At 44.1% G+C, this 21,984-nt stretch overlaps 1 protein-coding gene across 1 annotated transcript in view; it reads right to left on the bottom strand.

The window, feature by feature from the left end:
• Positions 1-714: 714 nt before the first annotated feature.
• CLRN1 (clarin 1) overlaps positions 715-21,984 on the bottom strand; it is a 39,607-nt gene continuing 18,337 nt past the window's right edge. The window contains exons 2-3 of the mRNA XM_049628688.1: positions 13,834-14,013; positions 715-1,312 (exon numbers count right to left, since the gene is read on the bottom strand). Of these exons, the coding sequence (XP_049484645.1) occupies positions 1,047-1,312; positions 13,834-14,013 (446 nt within the window). The 3' untranslated portion in view covers positions 715-1,046. The remainder of the gene's footprint in view (positions 1,313-13,833; positions 14,014-21,984) is intronic.

Below are 21,984 nucleotides of genomic sequence, written 5' to 3'. Positions count from 1 at the left end.
TTTGTTTCTTGTAAATTGTTCCAAAAGGGAAAAAGTTTTTTGTTTTTTTTTAAGTGAGCACTTTCAGAACCTCTTGTATGGCGGCTAAGTACCCAGCAGCTGTGGCAAGGGGCCTGGTGGTGTAGTCTCTGTCATTCTCTGCTTCTTCCTGAGCGCTTTCTTGAGGGCAGCAGGTCAGGGACAGAGGAAGTGTCTATTCTGGACTCACTTGTGGTCTTTGGTCAGCTGCAGGTCAATTTCATGGGTAATTCAGGAAAAAGAAAATGGGCTTGGGTCATGCTTTGTGACAGCCAGGCCAAAAACCGAGATGTAGTGATACCATCACAATCCCAGAATGTAATGTGATTTTTATAAGTGGGAATTAGTGCTTAAAGACACTAAAGTTAGAAACAACAGCCCCAGTGAGTCATTTGCATTAAGTTTACTAAGAAGAGTCATTTTGCATGATTCGTCAGTGGTCCCAGCAAGTATGTCTGTTTAAAGTACTGTGTTTCCCCACCCGCCTTTTTTTTTTTTTTTCCATTTAGAGGTTTGCAAATTTTGACCAACAGGCATGGATAATAAGACTGTGCTTTAAACGAACTTAAAAAAAAAAAAAGCATGTGGATACTTTTCATCAATGCTCACTTAGTGCACTATCATTTTAGGAAAGCAATTCCAGCTTTATTTCCTGGTATCTCTGGCAACAAATGTGTGGATGTATCAGAAATCGTATTTGTGTGTGTTAAAACATAGTCCCCATGCCTTTTCATTCCTTCCTGATGGAGCAGACATTTTACACTTTGATGCGTACATAGGGTAACAATTTGTCCCTTCCAGTCAAGAGCTTTAAGCACGCAGTTCCCATGAAGTAAAACAACCTTCTCAAACCTTCCTTCTGCTCCCCTTACTGAGCCTGTATCCTTAGTACCTCATTTGTAAACATTGCCATGGAGGGCTTGGATGCTTTCATTTGTGCATCTGAAAGGACGGACAAAATGAACCATTTCCAAGTGACCAGAGCAAGTCGACTCCCTTACTTGGCAGATCACAGGAATATTTGCCTTTCAGTACATTAGATCTGCAGCTACATTGGTCGTCTCCGTGTCTTTAGATTTTGCAAAAGGAAACTGAAATCCAGCAAGTCGTATTAAGAGCCCATTCAAAAAATGAACAAAAAAGCAAATGAAAACAACCCAGAACGAAGCGGTGTATTTTTCACTTTGCGTTTTGTAGGCGTAAGTCCCTTCTTTATCATTTGCAATTTTTTCTGAGAGGTGGTGAATTTTCACTTCAGAGGCAAACAGTATCATGACAAGACAGCCACAGGAGCCTGCAACAGAAGGAGCAAACAATGTGTTGTCACAGATATTTCCCGATTGTAAGGGGCAGGGAAGAGGGTCAGTGTGGAAACCAAAGAAAGCCTTTACCATCACCCTCATTGGCATCCTTCTCCAAAAATATAGCATTTCACATTTGTAATCATGAGCCTGATTCTCCAAGTGATGGGCGGGGGGCCTGAGTTATGTCCGTGAGCAAAGAAGATTTGGTGGAGGTGGGGAGGGTAGAATCTAGCTGATGTCACGAAGACTGGGAGATGTTCCTCTCTGTGTGATGAGTGGGCTGAATGGCTGGCTGGGCACCTTCAAAGCACAATGGTGGGATCCGGCTACAAAGCAGCCACTGCTGTGATGTGACTTTAAGAGAACAAATTTCTCTGTACTTCACAGACCATGCAGAAAAAATTCCAGCCATGCAGCCCCCTTATGAAAGGGCCTAGGGCTTCCTTCAGAAGAGTTCCATGACCTCTCCCTCAGAAGGGCTCCTCTCTCCTCTAGCTCCCACCTGGCCACGGCTGCCCAGAGGAGTCCCTGAGCAAAGGGAGCCATACATAAAGCATTGAGGCGACAGTATCTGTTCTCCTTGTGTCTAACAAAACTCGGGATTTTTACCTGGGTGTGTGTGGCTGCCTTGAATAAAGGCCTCACTGTTTGGTTGAGAGGGGCGGGGTGAGGGCAGGAAAGTTTCCTTGAAGTATGCATGTATCAGATGGCTGCCCTGTCTTCTCCCCCTTCCTCCTTCCTGTAGCTGAAATATGGATGCAATGGCTGGAGCTCCAGCAGACATTTTGGACCAGGTGGCCTCAGAAATGGAAGCCATGTAGTATAGAAAAACAAGAATGGAGGAGTATGGATTTCAGACACCTGGAGCTACCAGGCCAACCCTAGACTTCAAACTCTAGGTTTTTATGTGGAAGAAAAATAAATATCTATTTCGTTTAATCCACTATTATTATTTTTCCCTCATGTACTACTCATTGGTAGCCTAATCTAATCTTAAAGGTGCAGCTGTGGTGTGGGTGATCTCCCTGCAGGACAGGGGCACTCCATACTGAGTGGTGCCTGGAAGTTCTGAGAGGCCCTCTCCCTGAAGATGGAGAATGGGAGACCCCCAGATGGGTGGGTGGCACAGAGGACAGAAGCAGGTGGCAAGTGGATAGCAAGGTGCCCAGGCCTTCCACAGCTAGTGTTGCATCCCAGGCCACCTCAGTGGGGGTCGAGTTAATAGGAGACTTGCTGAGATGGTCTTCTAACTTGGGTCAAACCAGTTTGGATTCGGACCCTAATTCCTCCACTTACTCTGTGAAATTAGGCAATTTTAATCTCCAAGTCTCAATTTTCTCATCTCTAAAATGTGAATAATGGAGATGATGCACGATTAGCACTTGTCATTAGAATTGACACACATAAATGCTTACTAATCAGTAGCTATTCCTATGCTTTTTATGTACTCTTTTCATCTTGCAAGTCCTTACCACAATCCCTTACCCCCCACCCCCACCCCACCACACCCCAAAAAACCCTGTTTCAGATAAGCCACCCAAAAGAATATAGTACAGGCTCTTGTTCCTCCAAATACTCTCCCATTATGTTTATGACTCCTTTAGATGGGGTAAGTGCTTTTTGCCCTTCAGTTACAGTTTATTCAGATACCCTGGGAGCAGCAATATACTGGCTTCAGTACCCATTCATTAATTCACTCATTCATTGATTCCACTTGGCATGCTATGTGCCAAGCTCAGGGATAATGGTGGATATGTAAACGTTAAAGAAAATACATATGGTTTCTGCTCTGAGAATAGAATAGGGTAGGGAACACACATAAGACAATTGTAAACCGATTTCAGTGAGTGTAAGAGCAAGGGAGGTACAGGTGGCTATTACTGACAGGGTGGGCAGCATCGTGGAAGGTTCCTTGGAAGTAGCTGTAGGAAAAGTTAGCTGAGCAAAGGGAGGCTGGACCGGTGTGGGGAGTGGTCTGGACATGAGGAGCTATAATGCAAATGATGGTCCCCATTCCTTTTCCAAAGGTCGGGTTTGCATTGGGATCGAGGTAGAGACAGGATCTTGTGGGAGTAAGAGGTGAAGGGTGGGGTGAGCAGGGAAGGAGCTATCCCATTTCTTTCATTTTAGAATTTTGCATAGGGCTGACCCATCCACTTGATCATCATCGTAATATACCCCCCAATAATCAAATGATGCAGTTCTCTTGAAACTTCACTTCTCGCCAGCCTCAGTGCAGTAGTTGAGAGTATTCCTTTGTAAAATTCGTCAGCCTATTTTTGTATTCGGAGCTTAAAACCAGAGCTCTCCCCTGGCAAAATCGTATTATTCCTTTCTTGTTAGATCCAACAAAAAGGCTGCAATGCTGTTTTCTCTTTATCTTTCATTTGAAAATTGTGGAGAAAATGCCATTGCTTTTACCAGAAGAACTTTCTTTGTCTGAGGAGATGGTGAATTTCAGACAGAAGCGAAACACTGTTATTTCCTTCCTGCTTGAAAGGAAAATTCAAGCTAGGTTTCCTTTTTGAGTTGTTAAATATTTTAGAGGTATTACTTTGTTAGGGAGACAGCATCATAGTGAGACTGCATTTCAAATTCCTGAAGTAAAGGTTGCTTGGGGTATCTTAAGACTCGCAGCCTTTCACCATAGCTAATCATCCAAGCGTGCAAGCTCCCAAAACAGAGCGCACGGTCCAGTAGTTGAGAGGATGGTCTGAGATTCTGTTCTGGATTCTGGAGTTGACCATGGGGTCAACTTTGTCATTTCAGAGTCGGAGCACAATAACCTCGCTTGAATTTTTGCCAACCCTGTGACTGTGAAGAGATGTGAAGGGAAACAACTTACTGTGATGTTAGGGTATCTTTGCTTCTCTCTGTCCATGGCTCTAAAAGAAATGTGGGACCAAGGATAACTACAACCTATGGACCAAAAGATACACATGAAACGTATCTTCTCTTTGTGGCCTGGATGCCAGGCACACGGGGAGAGGTGTGTAAGGGATGGGGGTGATGGTGGGAATAGGGCTTAGCACTTTTCCAATATGGCCCTTAGTCCCCAGCAAGGGGGCTCCTCGCTCTGGGTCCCACATTTAGAGGGTGCTGCTCTCTCTCTTCTAGAAAGACCCTTCCTCACCCTCCGGTGAGGGTCAATGGGATGAGCCCATCTTGAGTCCCTCACCCACATTCTAGCTCGTGCTCCTGGGACCTGGGACTTCCCTCCCCAAACGGCCCTGAGTGCATTTCCAGGGCTGCATGGGTATCTGTCTTCTTTGGAGCAGTCGCTCTAAGGGCAGACTTTGTGGCTGGTGTTGCACAGCCCTGAGGCCTGAAGATGGCCAAGGAACAGCTACTGTGAGGGTGCAGTCAGAGCTCAGATACACAGTAGAGTGTACACGTGGGGCCCTTTGCAGTGTGGATAGAACCAAGCAAGAGGAGGGAAGTGGACAGACAGGGGCCAGGTCTTCTCTGTCACCGCATTCAGGTCCAGAATTTTAAATGTGAATGTGGCCTTCCAGGTCCTTATGGAGAGATGTTGTCAAGGCAGAAGGATAGAGCATGTCTCATTGAATAGTTTATTAGCTTATGACTTTCAAATGTTCAGACATGTGGTATGTAGACTGTCATTAATAGTCTTGCTCAAGGCCTCACAAATGTTAGGATCAGGCCTGCGTGCTTCCTTCTTCCTTTTCCCAGCTATCCATGTTCCCCAGGAGTCCAAACTCAGCTAGGGCCCTTTGCACAGATGCCTCACGTGTTTGTCTGACCAACACTGCTCCTGTTCATGAGGAAGGTTCGAGTACATTAGATGTAGGAAAGCCTGCCAAGACGTGCTCCAGCTAGAATTTGGGACATAACCAGGCACAGGACCCACGTTTTGCTGTCATGCGTCTTACCCAGAGACCAGCCATTTTCCTTTATGTGTTTGATTGCCCTGCCATCTGGCTGGTACTGTAATATTTATTTCCCCCTTTAATGACTGATTACTGAGTTAATCCCTGACTGAAAAGGATAGCTGAGTTATAGAGCTGTCACACAATGAATTACCAGTCAATTAACAAACATTTGTAATGTGCTAGACATTGCACACTCATGACTGTCCTCTGGCAGCTCTCTGGGACTGCAGAGCTGGACGCCTCTCTCCTCCAGTCCTTACAATATAGGGAGCAAAGGTCACGGCCAACAAGAGAGCTGCCTCTTCGTCCCTGGCTGATCGTGAGGGTGACTATGCCATGATGGGTGAGAACAGCCTGCCAGGATCTCTGTGAGTCCAGGGTACCGTGGGCTTCAGGGGAAATGTGTCCTCAAAGGTGAAAAAAAAAAAAAAAAAAGCTCTGATACATTCTCCTATTATCACTAAGATTGTATTGTGGGAAATAATAAATTAGAATTTCAATTCCATTTAAAGTAATGGCCAACATTTCCAGAAAGCTAGCACGTCATCTTTAAGCTCTCTTACAGATGACAAATACTAGAGGCATTCCATTGCCTCTGCAGAATGATAAATTGATAATTTCCTTCTTTAAGGAGTCTTGAAAGATGATAAATGGAGGTGGAAAAGCCACAGCTTTGCAGGTGTAGGTACTAATTTTCTGTGAAATTATGCAATCTCAGTAGAAAGCCAGTTATCAAAGGTGAGGTCTCCAGCAATAATTTCCTCCGCAAATGAAAACGGTTCTGTCTTCACCCTGCTGTAGAGACCAGTGGCTGCTATCTAGAAAAGGGACAGCAGGACAAGTAAAACAAGTTAATACCTAAGAGTAGATTTTGAGGTCTTGATCGGGAGAAATTTGGTCACGTGTTTCCAAAGAGAAGGTGTGGATGAAAGAACACCACCAGTTAGGTTCAGCTTTTTCTCCTCATCTCCTGTACTGGAGAATTGAAGAACCCACATCTAACTTAAGTTTTACAAATGTCATGTCAGTAGAGCAGTGATTTGTGCAAAGAAGAAATGATCTAAAAACGCAATCTTTTTTCTAATTTGAACTGACTCTCAGAAAAGGAGAATATCCTTTGTTTTAGAAAATACACAGAGCTACTTCTGCTCTATTCGTTTATTCAACAAATATTTGTTGGGTGCCTACTGCAGCGTTCTGGGCCCTGGGGATACAGCCCTGGATGAGCCGACAGAAATCCCTGTCTTCATGGAGCTGTCAGTGGTGGAGACAGTGGAGAAGAGGCAATAACAAGATAAGCGAGGACATTCTGTCACTTATCAGAGTGTGATTTGCACTAACGGGAATAAAATAAAGCAGGGAAGGGGGTGGCCAGGGAGGCCTCAGGGAGAAGATGATGTTTTAGTGCCTCTTGAAGAAAGTCAAGGAATGAGAAAGGTAAGTGAAGGGAAGAGCATTTTGGGGTAAGGGAACAGTGTGCGCAGAGGACCCGGGCGGTTTGGGCAGAGAGAGGCAGAGAGCCATGCAGAGAGGAGTAAGAGGTGAGCCGTGTGTGGGGGCAGGGGCTGGCGGGGTCCTGGGGTAGGCGCATCAAGTGGTGCTTTAGAGGTCATAGCAAGGACTTGCGCTGAGACTCTAAAACAAACAGGAAGACACACTTGCGTGTTCTGAATAGGAAGGGCGTCTGCGTTTGTGCTAGAACAAGATTGAACATCTCCTTGCACAAGGTCATGGCCGTTTCCAGCACCCTCGACATGAGTAACCTGGAGTGCAATTCTGTCACTGCCCTGCTGCCACCGGCACCTCAGATCAGAATCTCTGGTCCTTTGCCATCACGGGCTGGCTAATACTACTTCTTTCCTTCTGTGGCCTCCTTCTTAAAGTCTATGCTGAGAAGCCAGTAGAATACTGTCGTTGCCGACTTTTCCTACCACAATCCCGTCCTTCAGCCTTGCTCAGGCTCGGCGGCTTTGATGCCTGGATATCCCTGTATCTCCCTTCTCAGACTTTAGATAACAGCTCCTCCATAAGGACTGAAGTGGAAACAAGACCCGGAGAGTTTCTGACCACAGTTACAGAATAATATGTCCTAGACATATTACAGAGGCCAGGATATTTGGAGTACTGAAATTGATATGTAATGTAAGCCTTCATCTATTTTTGTACTGCTCTTTATTTTCCTGTCTGTGTGTTTCATGTGTGACTGTGCTTGTTTATGTTCCATGCCATAGTTGTAATTATCATAATTAATTAGGCCCGTATCAGGAACATCTCCCTTTTAAAGGAAGGCAGCCATTGTATTTGTTTGCCTTGCTTGGTATAACTCCTAACATGATACTGTGTGTAAGAGAAGACGTAATAAATACAATTTGCAATAAGCCCACATTTTGGAGGTTTTCACCACCTCCAAAAGGCCTGAGCCAATACCTCTCATATCACCTTCAGAGAGTATTCACTGAACTATCTAGAATGTTCTATGCATGATCCATGGAAAGTCCTCTACCTGGCCTCTTCTCTTCTCCTTGCAGATCTGGGACTATGCCATCAACTGGGAAACTTCTAGAATGCAGTATAGAAAGGCAGACACTCATGTATCAGTGCCCCAGTGTGCAGCTGTGGATCCAGTCGCTTCCATGCCCAGCCACTTCTTCTTTGGCTCCCTCTCTTTCTCTACCTCCCTAATTTGTGTACATTTCTCTCTCTCTCTCTCTCTCCCACTGTATTAGAAACCTGGAGGGAAGTGTTTTCGACCCTGTTTTCCCCATTCTGCCTTCCCCTCCCATTTACTCTCCCATTTATGCTTCCACAGAGCTCACTGTTCAGCAATACTCTTGAAACACCCCCGTCTTATAGCCTCACGGACATCATGACCTCCTGGTTTTCCTTCCTCCCCTCTAGACACACCTAGTCAGTGTCCTTTGCCGGCCACTCCTCCTCAACCCAAAAGTGAACTGATGGTGTTCTTCGGGGATTGGTCCTAGGCCAATTTTTCTCTATCTACATTCTCTCCCCAGATGATCTCATCCATTTCCATTGCTTTAAATAATATCTATATCCTGACAACTCCTAAATTTATGTCTTTTGTCTAGACCTCTTCTCTGAGCTCCAGACTCATATATCCCACTGGCTACTTGCCATCTCTACTCACATACCTCCTAGGGTCTCAAACTTGACATGCCCCAAATAGAACATTGATTTCTAGTGCTAAGCTCCTCCCTCCACATCCTTCTTGCCCTGAACTCTAAGTCTATTCCTCCCCTTGTCTTATTCGTCTTGGTAAATGCCACCACTGTCGACTTGCTTCAGCCACTGGCAAAAGGCTTTACTTTTGGATCTACTTTCAAAATGTTTTTAGAATCCATTCATCTCTCTCCATGTCCAAGGCAATATAGCCTAGTCTTTCACCAGACATTTCTTAAAAGGTAAATCAGCAACCTCATGTCTCCTTAAACTCTTTCACAAGTTTCTCAATGTAATTAGAATCAATTCTGAAAGATTTACCCTGGCTGACTTTTGAGGTCTGACATTAACTGCCATCAACAGGTCTTGATAATAATGTTGGTGTTTTTTGTTTTTTGTTTTTTCTCTCATTTCCCCCTCATTACTTACCCCTAGCCACCTGGGCCTTCTTTCAGTTCCCACAGCAAGCCGACCTCTTTCCTTAGAGTCTTCACACGTGCTTTCTCCTCTCCTTGGGAAAGTCTCTGGGGGTCCTCAGCTCCTTTGAATCCTTAGAACTACTTGCTGCCCAGTGCATCAAAGCCCCATCCCTTCTTTCTTTCCATTCTCTATTATAGCAGCATGTTGATCACCCTTACGGGATTGAGTGTCATCTCTAATTGCTTATGTACGCTTTTGTTTGATTCTTCTGCTAGACTGTAGGTTCCACGAAAGTAGGACTGTGTGTACCTGATTGGTTGTGGCATCACCAGTTCCTATTATGATGGCCGGCACATAGTGGGCATTCAGTCAGGGTTTGTTAAATAAGGGACACGTATGCACCTAAATCAGTGGTTCTCAACACTGGTCACGCATTAGAATTACCTGAGAGAGATTTATAAAAACACCTGTACCCAGGCCCCACCCCCAGAGACCCTAATTTAATTAGTGTAGCACGGGGCCTGGCATCAGCACTTTTAGGGAGTTTTCTGAGTGATTTTAATGTATAGTCCAGAAAGAGAATCACTGCCCAAAATGAACTAAGGGAACCCATTGAGGTATTACTGAAATCCTAACTTGGGGAATGGTTTCTCAAATCTAGTTTATAATTGACAAGATGAGAAAGAGCACGTGAACTGCGTTGCCTGTGTTTCATGAACAGTGATGGTGGACAGAGATGCTACATGAAGAGGGCTGAGGAATAAGATGAACCAAACTGGAAGCCATAAGTAGTAGAAGGAGCGTCTGGTCCGAGAGGGCGACGGGCTATCAGGCCATAGCATGAGCAAGCGCTGGTGCCTGAAACCTTTGGTGGCCTAATCCAAAGGTTTGTTCTCCTTCCTTCTCTGTCTCCAGGGTCTGGCATGCGTGCTGGGACACATGAGGAAAGGCTCATAGCTCCGTTACCCCGGCAGTGTGGAAGGAAGACCTCTTCTCCTTCCTTCTCCCGTATCTTCATGCCTCAGGATGCCAAGCCTTGGGTCCCCATCCAGCAAGGGAGTAGACAGATCCAAATGATATCGGTACAAGGAAAGGGGGCATCTTGGGGAACCCAGGGCTGAGTGGGAGAAGAAGAGAAAGGAGGTCTGAGGAGGAAGAAATTTTCTCTGCTGACTATGAGGAGGGCTGCCTGGGCAGAGAAACAGGGGAGGAGACTCAGTGGAAAAGAGCTGCTCTTCCCCACACCCCCCACTGCCGGCCAGCAGAGGGGTTTTTAATGGAGTGTGACTCACACGGGAACAAAATGACTTCCTAACACAGGCTGTCCCCTCTTTGTGTGTTTATCTGTTGGCTCATAGTTAGAGTGTTTGTGATAAGACCGTAATCCCCATCCTTCCACGATGAGGGTTCAGAGCTGGGATCTCCATGAATATTATAACTTCGGATAAGCATTTCCAAAACTCCAGGGGCTTCTGCTTACTGTATGTATATTGAAGCTGAATGAGGTAGTCTGCAATTCAAGAGTGATCTGTTTACCCCCAAAGGTCACAAACCATCAGTCCATTTGACCCTGACACGTGTTTTGTTTTAAAAAGTGATGGAAAGTTTTGCTATTTAAAAATACGGATTGGGGGCTTTAAAAGGCGGACGATGTGCAAAACACCTGTCCTTTACCTTCTGCAAGACAGATCTGGAGCTAGCTCCTTCTTCCTCTTCCTCCCCGTCTCTTCCTTCCCTCATCCACAAACCTTTATTGAGGGCCTGCTTTTGCAACAAGTTCAAAGATAAATAAGATATAATGTAAGCGCAGGGTCTGTGTGTTGCCGCATATATTTCTGTGCTCAGGTTTTCTTCGCATCAGACTTGGCCAAGGGCCGAGATAAGATCTGGGACTTGGATTAAATGCTGCATTCTCGGAGTCATCTCGCTTTTCAAATACCGTTAGTTTGGTCGTCCGTTAGAACTGTCAAATAATTTGTCTTCCAAATGGGCTGCTCTTCTGAATTCCGTTCAGAGGCTGGAGTGCGAGATGGCTGTGCCAGTTAATAAGCTGCCGTGTCTGGGCTTCATACGAGCCTTTTCTCTGCTTTGTGATGCTGGGTCAAGACTCCCCCGTCTCTAGTCTGCCTTGTCAGCTGCTTCCCGTTATGCTCTGTCAACAGACAGCTGTGGGGAGGGGACACGAGCGGGATGGAGCACTGGGGGACTTCCCAGGCCCCTCGACCCTCCCAGAGCGGCTGCGGGTGTCCCCCGACACTGTCATCTCCTCAGAGGGCTGAGACCAAGCGCCCCGGCCTCTCTCAAGCCGCCAGGTTCTGGTAACTCCAGACTGTTCTTCAGATCTTTAAGCCCTGGGAATGGCGGCTGCTTTCTGAGAGCGCCGTCTCAGAGTTACCCCAGGGGCTCCTTTCTGTGCTGCTGGTCCTCTGACACCTGTGCAATCAGTCCCTGACGGCCCTGGTCCCCAAGAGCTTGCAGCAGAATCACCTGAGAGGCTTGTTGAACACATTGCTGGGCACACTCCTCCCCCTCCAGAGTTCCCGGTGCAGGAGCAGGTCTGGGGTGGGGATTTGCTTTTCTATCAAGTTCCCAGGTAAGGAAAGGCTCCTGGTCTGGGGACCCCACTCTAAGAACCACTGCTGAACATTATGTTCCCTCCGGGAAAATAGCGCGTGTTCTGTTTTCTGGCTAGCCTCTGATTGATTTAATGGCCTTCACTAAAATAGCACACCACCCAGATCTACCAGTTTGGTTTGTGCTGGGGGAGCACGGAGGTAAAGCCGACATCCACTTCTCACTTGGCCCTACCTGTGAGATTACATCACTCTGTCGGTCTTTCTGTCCCCACCCTGCCCCTGTGTGCTTGCTCCTCTGCCCTGATCTCGAGGCCCTCAGTCTTCCTTTATATATCTCACCCCGTCTCTCCCCGGCCCTTTTCCTCTGCCTCTGTGGGCCTGCTCTGCTAATCCCATCCATTTGAATTCCGATTTCTCTAACGGGTACTAAGTGCCCCAGCTAACACCTCCTTCTGGGTTTGATGTTTCAAGTCCACAAACACGTACTGAAGTGTTTACTGTGCGCACAGCCTCATGCTGGACGCCCTTGCTGGAGATGCCAGGATGAGAAAGACTGGTCTCTGCCGCCTTAGGGTCACTGTTGCTGCACAGTTTAGAACTGTGCTATCTGCTGGTGAAAGACATGGGGAAAATATTAGCAGACCCCCACAAGAGAGAGAACTGCTGTGGTTAAGTGAATTTTTTGATTAGCAAGATGTGGAGGAGGCAAGACTCTGAGATGGGCGCTCAAGTACCAATGGAGAGAGGCTGAGGTGTTGTTGCAAGGTGACTGAGCCCCTGTTAACCACAAGGCTCTGCTTCATAGAGAAGGAGCTTTGCAGGTTTGTGGCCAGAGTTGATTTGTGCTAGGGGAAGGGAGCCGTGTCCAGACAAAGAAGGGCCTGGGGCCTGCCGACAGTTAAAGGGCAACGTCAGGGAAGGAAACAGTCTAATGGGGATTTTTTTTTTATGTTTATTTACTTATTATTTTTTTAAATGTTGATTTATTTTTGAGAGAGAGAGAACGAGCGCGCGCGTGCGCGCGCGCGCGCGAGAGACAGAGACAGAGACAAAGCACGAGTGGGGGAGGGGCAGAGAGCAAGGGAGACAGAATCTGAAGCAAGCTCCAGGCTCTGAGCTGTCAGCACAGAGCCGGATGAGGCACTCGAACCCGCAAAATGGGAGATCATGACCTGAGCCGAAGTCAAACGCTCAACCGACTGAGCCACCCAGGCACCCACCCCTATTTATTTATTTTTGAGAGAGAGAGAGAGTGAGCATGAGCAGAAGACAGAGAATCCCAAGCAGGCTCTGCCCTGTCAGCACAGAGCCCAACGTGGGACTCGAACTCCCAAACCGTGAGATCATGACCTGAGTCAAAATCAAGTCAGATGCCTAACCAACTGAGCCACCCAGGGACCCCTCTAACAGGGATTTTCAATCCACTGTTGGCTGGTGTGAGTTGTAACCTCACATCTCTACATGGAATCATTAACAGAACTATGGATGCTTCCTGGGACTATGACAAAGTACTACATCTTCTTGCAAGTCTGAAATGTGGTGAAATGAGAGGCCTTCCATAGAAACGCTACATATGAGTTATGTATACATTTTTTATTTTCTCATCTTTCTCTTCTCCTTGTAACTACATCCTAAACACCCTGAGGCACTACCTTGAGTTTGTATTCTTTTCCATCCGCCTTGGTTATTGAGTAGGACATGTTTATTGATGAACTGATTGCTGAGTTTAGAGTTTATTTTTTTCCCAGATACACACGTCGTTAGGCTACACCAGGTACCTAAAGGCTTGAATATTACAACTCATGTGGGCAGAACACTGGCCCTTCACTTCTTTTGCATGATTTGTATTTATTTTTCTGATTATGACCTGAGATCAAGACCTGAGCTGAGATCAAGAGTCAGACACTCAACCAACTGAGCCACCCGGGTACTCCTGTTTTTCTGATTGTGAATAAATAAATGCACATTATTGAACATTTGGAAACATTAAAAGGCATGAGAGAAAGTGAAAATCACACATAATTTCCCTGCTCAGAGGTAACTACCGCAAATATAATGGTCTCTCTCTCTCTTTCTGTGTATCTGTATGGAGGCTAGAGAGAGTATATGTACAATATATATATACTCCTATATATTGTCCATATTTATATATAGTTATAAAATCTTATACACTGTTTTATTCACTTTTGATACAAGCATGCATCCTTTTGATTACATCTTCAAAATGTGATTTAATGTCACCATCATTTATTCATACAGAGTATCAAAATGCGTATCTCAAATTTCCCATTGTTGGATAATTATATTTTTCTCTACTTTCATAATCATACATAAGACTACAGTGGACATCCATCTATATGTACTATAACTACATTTAGGTAGACCTGTCTTTTGACACACTGGAAGGCACATTTGTCTTCAGAAGGAGAATTTTGTACCCACCTGACATGAAGCTCAAAAGATACAACCCTAGTGGGCCATGAAGGGTTTCAAAGGGCTTGCCAAAAGCATTATACATGAAGAAGGCCGTTCCCACCATGGTTAAAACAACCAGGATCGTGGAGAAGAGAATGACGTTGACGTGGATGCTCAAGGGGATCACTTTGAGCAAATCTGGGAAAACTAAAGATAAAACAAAGATTAGAAGAACTTTCATTAGTGATAGTCTGCAAATGTAATTTCAGAAATTAAATCCTTCTTCTTTTTAACCTCAAAAATCACTAAAATCCTTCCGATGAATACATTCTCACTTACTAATTTACAAGGGATTTAGAAAAAGGTTTAAACACAGGATTATTTTCTAGAACTCACCAGTAGAGACCAACAAAGAGGAGAGTTGAAGGAATTTTTTCTACCCTTGGTCATATGTAATTATTTGAATAAACAAGTGCTGGCTTTACAACCAGAAACTGTGCATGTTGATGACCAAACTTTTAATGACATTTCTCAGTAGACATTTTTTTTTTTTTAATCCATCTTGAAATGACATTTTTGGTTTGGGAATATCTGGGGGAGTTCAAACATCAGGAAGTATTTCTATTTCTTTTACTACCAAAAAAGAAAAAATTGTTTCTAGTCCACACCAAGATTAAAAAATGGGGTATTTTCAGTCAACTTCAATATTTTCATGTAGTACAAGCTGTGGGAAAATAATTTCTGGTGATACGAGAAATATTTTCCATTTAGAAAACATGCCAAATCTATTTCTAGATTTTGTGTTCAGGGCAAGTTTTTCTTGTTTGCAGAGGAAATGAAATACTTTATAAATGTAGGGTTTCTCTTATCTGATGTGGCATCAGTATGCTCAGCATCAGCAAACCTGGCGAGACCAATCTGGGGAAGTTTAGGGCAGCCCATTTAAAGTTTCCCCAACATTTATCAAGTGCTTTCTTAATTTATTTACTGAGCACCTAGTATGTGCCAGGCATTGTTCTGGCTGCTGGAAAGAGAGCCATAAAATAAGATAGGCAGGGTCCCCATTGTCTTATGGAGATTATAACCTAATGGGAGTAAACAGATAATTAACAAGTAAACAAACAAATGTGATAGCTTATCTCCAAAGATGGCTGCCATCAATTCCTTCTCTCCTTCTACATACATGTCACTTCTCCTTTAAGAGGTAGAATTCATTCCTCAATTCCCTTGAACCTGGGCTGGCCTATGACTGCTTTGGCCACCTGAATATGGCAGAACTACAGCGTGCGAATTCCAGGCCTAGCCTATATAAGAAGACCAGCTGTTCCTTTTTTTTTTTTTTCTCTTGGAGGCTTGAGCTGTTTTTCAGGAAGTCCAAGTTACTCTGCTAGAGAAAAAGGCAAGCCAGAGGAGCACCAGACATGGGAGGGAAGAGTCTTAGATGTCCAACCCAGAAAAACCTCTAGATGACTCCAGCCCCAGGTGCTATTTAATTGCAACCCAATCAAGCACTGCCAAACTGAACTAATAAATTTTTGTTGTAAGCCCCTGAGCTTTGGGAGGCTATTATGCAATGGTAACAATAAGACACTTTCAGATAGTAGTGCTAATGCTATAAAGAAATGAAACAAGGTAATGGAATTTTGAGTGGTTGAGTGAAAGGGTGTGGGTGGTCAGCAGAGTTATACCTGAGCTGGCATCTGAATGCTGAGAAGGAAGTGGCTATAATAAGATCTGGGGAAGAACATTCCAGGGAGAAGGAACACCACTGGGGCAGCAATGAACCTGGCAAGCAAGAGGGGGCAGAAGTGAGATTGCTAGGTTGGGATCAGATTGTTGCACCTGCTGGGTCTTAGTCTCCTGACCATGTGACCATGGTAAGGTGTGGGCTTTTAATTCTAAATTCATTAGGAAGCCACTGGGAGGGGAGAGGGGTTAAATGAGAGAGTGGCACAATCTCCTTCACGTCACTCTGGCTGCTGATTAGTGTGTATAAGGGGGTAGGGGGAGGAAAGAAGGCAAATGTGGAGGCAGGGAGACTCCAGGGCAGGGAGTGTTCGCAGTAGCAAGAGGCAGGAGGCTGGCCTAAGGTATAGCAGCTGGGGGTGGTGACAGGTTATCAGATTTGGAGTATATCTTGGAGATAGAAGATAGGACTTGTCGAAAGAAAGGACTCAAGGATAAGCAGCCGAATAAATGGTGATGCTATTAACTGACATAGACAAGGAGAAGGTGTGGGTTTGGGCATGGGAGTGGGAAATAAGGCAGAAGTCCTGTTTAAAATATGCAATTAGAGGTGCCAAATAGGATTCATGTGTCTGGAGGTCTGGGGAGAAGGTGGAGGTATTTAGGGAGGTGAAACCAAGGGGGAGGGAGCAAAGTGCTTAGGGCATGCAATTTAAGGGGATAATCACTCTCCGGGGCTAACCCTGCACTTTCATGAGCCTGAGAGTGAATGTCTCCTTAAATTTTATGACTAGGGGCCTCCACCGCCTCGCCCTGGTATTTAAAACCAGAGGAATGGCTATCACCTGCAGAGAAACTGTAGTTAGAGAAGGGCAGGGCCCTGGGACTCCCCTACATTTCCCTGCACAAGAGAGAGGAGAAATCAGCCAAGGAGACTGAGAAAGAGAGCTTGTGACTTAGGAACAAATCCATGGATGGGATGGCAGAGAAGCCAAGGGAAGAAAATGGTCCAAACAATGATGTGAATCTATAAGGACAGGTATGAGGGTGCCTGGGTGGCTCAGCTGGTTGAGGGTCCGACTCTTGATTTTGGCTCAGGGCATGATACCAGGGTCGTGGGATCAAGCCCTGCATTGGGCTCTGTGCTGAATGTGGAACCTGCTTGAGATTCTCTCCCTCTTCCCCTGCCCTGCTTGCACATGCGCGCTCTCTCTCTCTCTCTCTCTCTCTCAATTTAAAAAAGAACAGATATGGAGTTCTTATCAAAGTATGTTAGATGGAAAAAACAAACAAATAGAAGTGTGCACCATTCTATCATTTGGGAAAAAGCCAAAGGGGAATGTATATAATAACAAATAATTTAAGTGCTTATCTGATTTAATTCTTTCAATATACCACCTGCCACAGGAGAAAACTAGAGCTCAGGGGTGTGGTAACATACCCAAGATTTATACTTAGTAAGTGGTGGAGATTCAAACTCTTGTCCTCACTGTAAGTCACCACGCTACAGTAGCTTCAGGGCCAGGCATGCTTATCCACACTATTTCTAGAAGGCTACACATGAAACTGGTAACATTGCTTCTGGAGAAAGAGACTGAGGGATATTTCATTATGAAACTCTTGGATTTGTTTCTTTTTTACTTCTTTGGAAGCCTTTTATATTTAGTGAAAACCTAAATAGTAGATAGATAAAGACAGAAAACTGTGACTGTTCTAGATTAAGGGAGACTTCAGAGACTTGTTGCTAAATACAATGTATGGATATTGTTTGTGATTTGAACAAACACTTTATAAAAGTCACTTTTGAGATAACCGGAGAAAATTGAACACGGACTGGGTATTAGGTAATATTACGTAACTATCATTGATTTTGTTGTTTGTGTTAATGGTGTTGCGGTTGTACCTTTGAAAGTCCTCATCATTTAGAAACGATATGGGTGAGTAGGTTGATAGAGTACAACAATTCCTCATGTGCGTGGCATAGTGGCAATATGGATGTTAAAGTTCACGGGTGTTCGCTGGTCCACCCTGCCCTGTGTTCTAGGGGCACACAGTGAACCAGCTAGCCTTATTCTGCGGATGCCCTGCCCTCCTGAGCCTGCAACTGCTGAGACCGCACAATCGATCCAACCTGCTGTGCTTAGCTCGATCAGCTGTTGATTTGCTGTTTACTAGCAGTTATCAAAAAATCTGCCTCCATCTACCTACCCTTTAAACGAGGTGGCAACCTCCTTGTCTCAGATAGGGCAGCTAGGTGAAGCCTGTCCGAAAATTGCGGCTTGTTACCCAAATGAAACAAAGGCTGAAAGAAGTTGCGCTGATTTGCCCCCTGGAAAGAAAAGCTAGGAGCTAAAATAAATTGTCACATGGAGCATTCTAATTCTTATGAAGTCTCTTACAATTTCCACCCTCGTGAGAAAAGTCACCCAGCAGGGCACTAATCCCTGCAAGTTACACAGTTATTTACATTTTCTCAGGTTTCTGTTTTTGATGAAAATTCCCTGAGTCTGTAACAATCGGCCAGAACTCTGGTAACATCGTTCCATTTCACACTAACGTTCACAGGACTTTTGCGTGGCTGAAGCTGAGAGCAGACCGTTCAAATAAATACCGGGAGGTGTCACTTCAGCGAGATTGGATACTGTGTATCTAGGAGGTAGGTATGTTTGGTCTTTCCTTCCTTTTAGGTTTGGGATTGTAACACAGACAAAGGATTTGAACGTTTTGATCTGTGGAGGGGCTGTCATTAAATCCAGCCCAAGTCACTTCTGGCCTCCAGAAATTACTTAATTAGCTTTTGCAAGTGAAAGGGAGTTACTTATTAAAGCCCGCAGCTGATGCCACATTAGTACTGCAGGCTTGTACTCAGAATCACTCTCCTTGTCCTTCGTTCTCTTCTCACGGACTTCCTCCACTCTGTGCGCGAGTCCATGTGCCTGCCTCTCCCCATCTTCAGACCACCCCAGCCCCCAAGTGCCCTTCTTCTCCGTTATTTCATCACCGAACTTCCTCAAAAAGCAATACATGAGTAGTACCAACAGGACTAAAATTAACAACCAAAAGTTACATAGCATTTGCTATGTTCCAGGTACTTTACCTATATTGCATAAATTAGAAACTTAAATGTTTTAATCCTTACAACATAAATTGAAGCATAACTCAGGCAACAGATGTTGCCAACAGACATTGGCGAGGATGCGGAGAAAGAGGATCTCTTTTGCCCTGCTGGTGGGCATGCAAACTGGGGCAGCCACTCTGGAAAACAGTATGGGGTGCCTCAAAAAACTAAAAATAGAACTACCCTATGACCCAGCAATTGCACTACTAGGCATTTATCCAAGGGATACAGGTGTGCTGTTTCAAAGGGACACGCGCACCCCAGTGTTTATAGCAGCACTATCGACAGTAGCCGAGGTAAGGAAAGAGCCCAAATGTCCACAGATGGATGAATGGATAAAGAAAATGTGGTGTATATATATATGTATATATATATATATATATATGCATGCATATATTATATTTATACTATATATATATATATATAATATATATATATTATATATATATATGTATAATGGAGTATTACTCAGCTGTCAAAAAGAATGAAATCTTTCCATCTGCAACTATGTGGATGGTACTAGAGGGCATTATGCTAAGCGAAATTAGAGAAAGACAAATATCATATGACTTCACTCATATGAGGACTTTAAGACACAGAACAGATGAACACAAGGGAAGGGAAGCAAAAATAATATAAAAACAGGGAGGGGGACAAAACAGAAGAGACTCATAAATATGGAGAACAAACTGAGGGTTACTGGAGGGGTTGTGGGAGGAGGGATGGGCTAAATGGGTAAGGGGCATTAAGGAATCTACTCCCAAAATCATTGTTGCACTATATGCTAACTAACTTGGATATAAATTAAAAATAATAATAAATAAATAATGACCTAATGGGGAAAAAAAGCAAAACCACTAATTTGAAAAGAAAAAAATTTAATAAATTGAAGCATAGATGAGAGATCTAAATCTTTTAATTGTCACAACATAAAACATAAATGAGGGAGACTTAAGTCTTACAACAGCATAAGGAAGGTGCCATTTTATTCTCAATGTATAGACTTAAAAAACAAAAAAACCCTGAGGCACAAAGAAGTAAACTAGCCCAGTCAGGGGCATCTGTGCCTTTGCTTTTAACCCTCCCCTGCTATTTTTTAGATTAAAGTAAAATTAACACAGTAAAGAATTCTCCCCTTTCACTGTATACTTCTGTGAATTTTGATAAACTCATTCTGTCATGTAACCACCACCACAATCAATATATAGAACAATTTCACCATTCCAAGAACTTCCCCATTTCTCCTTTATAGTCCACCTGCCCCCACTCCCCACCCCCTCGTGCTGTATGTGTAACTTTGTAAAAGCTGCCAATTGTTGTCCAGAGTGGCTGTGTCATTTCACAACCTTCCCACCAGCAAAGTATGAGTCCCAGCCTTCTGCATTCTTGCTGGTACTTGGCAGCTTTTTAAAACTGTAGCCATTAAATAGGTGTGTCGTTTACCTCATTGTAGTTTTACTTAGCATTTTCCAAATGACTAATGATACTGAGCATCATTCTGTGAGTTTATTTGCCTTCTGTATATCTCTTTTTGGTGAAGTGTCTCTTTATATCTTTTGTGCATTTTTTATTGGATTGTTTCTTATTACTGAGTTCTGAGAATTCTTTATGCATGCTGGATACAAGCCCTTTATCAGATAAGTAATTCACAAATATTTTCTCTAAGTACGTGGCTTGTCTGTTCATTCTCTTATCAGTGCCTTTTGAAAAGCAGTTCTGATTTTTATGAGTTCTAGTTTATCAATTGTTTTTCTTTTATGTATCATGTTTTGGATGTCAAATCTAAGAAGTCTTTGCCTCATGCAAGGTCACAAGTATTTTCTCCTATGTTTTTCTTCTAGACATTTTTTAGTTTTAGGTTCACATTTAAGTCTGTGATCCATTTTGAGTTATTTTTTGTATATGGTCATGGTTAAATTTGTTTGTTTGTTTTGGCATATGGATATCCAATAGTTTCAGTCCTTAAAAGGCTGAACATAAACTTGACATATGACCCAGCAATCCTATTTCTAGATATTTGTCTAAGAGAATTAAAAGCATATGTCTACACAAAAATCTGTATGGAGATGTTTATAGTGGCGTCATTAATATTTGCCAAAAATTGGAAACATCTTAAATATCGATCAACTGGTGAATGGATAAACAAGCTTTGGCCTGTCCACAGAATAGCATACTTCTTAGTAATACAAAGGAATGGACTATTGCTGCATTCAATAACACGGATGGATCTGATATGCATTATGCTAACTGAAATTAACTACACTCAAAAGGCTGCATGTTGTATGATTCCATACACGTGACATTCTGGAAATAGCAAGATGATAAGGACAACACACAGATCAGGTTTTGCCCAAGGTTGGCAGTGAGAGAGGTTGGCAGTGAGAGAGGAGATTGACCACGAAGGGGGGCACAAGGGTAATTTGGAGAGTAATGGAAGGCTGTATATCCTGAATGTGGTGGTATTTACGCGCCTTTATGTATTAGTCAAAATTCATAGGCCGGTACTCCTAAAAAGCATGAATTTTACTGTACGTAATTATACCTCAATAAACCTGCCTAAAACTAAAAAAGAGCATGAGGGCAAGGTCTGGAATGAGTAGGCTCTTCCAGACGTGAGCAAGGGCCTCAGCAAAGGTGACAGTTTGGTACGGAGGAGGACGAGCTCAGTAGAAGGGAAGAAAAGGAGCACAGGCCAAGAGCCAAGCCCAGGTTCTAGTCCACCATGTGACCTTGAGCAGGTCAAAGAGTCCCTGTTTCTCTCTGCAAAATGAAGGTGTTCCGTGGGGCAGCCTGGGAAGGGACCAGGCATTTGAAATTAGAGGAGGTTCACATGTCAGCTTCTTTTCTAAGTCTGTGAAGTCTCTAAATCTTGATCTCCTTATCTGAAAAATAAGGCTAATTCTGCCTTTCTCTCAAAACTGTGAGGACTCCATGACCTCAGGGTAGGGAGTAGCTAGCACAAGGTAGGTGGTCAGGAGAAGCTCTCCGTGCTGTGCCCCTAGGCCAGCTCGACCACTGTTCATAGCCATCCCTTCTCACCTCCTCAAGCACACTGCTGAGGATTTCTCTTCTCTCTCTGCCACGCAATTTCCTCCTCTCTTTGGATCAGCCCCTTGGGCCACAAAAAACATGCTGTCATTTTCTCATCGTAAAAAACTCTCACGTGGGGCGCCTGGGTGGCTCAGTCGGTTGAGTGTCCGACTTCAGCTCAGGTCTTGATATCCCAGTTTGTGAGTTTGAGCCTCACATCGGGCTGGCTGCTGTCGGTGTGGAGCTGCTTTGGATCCTCTGTCCCCCTCTCTCTCTGCCCCTCCCACGCTCATGCTCCCTTTCTCAAAAAAAAAAAAAAAAAAAAAAAAAAAAAAAAAAAAAAA

This window comes from Panthera uncia, chromosome C2 (genome assembly GCF_023721935.1).
Source record: "Panthera uncia isolate 11264 chromosome C2, Puncia_PCG_1.0, whole genome shotgun sequence".
Classification (NCBI taxonomy): Eukaryota; Metazoa; Chordata; class Mammalia; order Carnivora; family Felidae; genus Panthera; species Panthera uncia.
The sequence above is the reverse complement of the archived record's forward strand: the minus strand, read 5'-3'. Positions and strand labels throughout refer to the sequence as shown.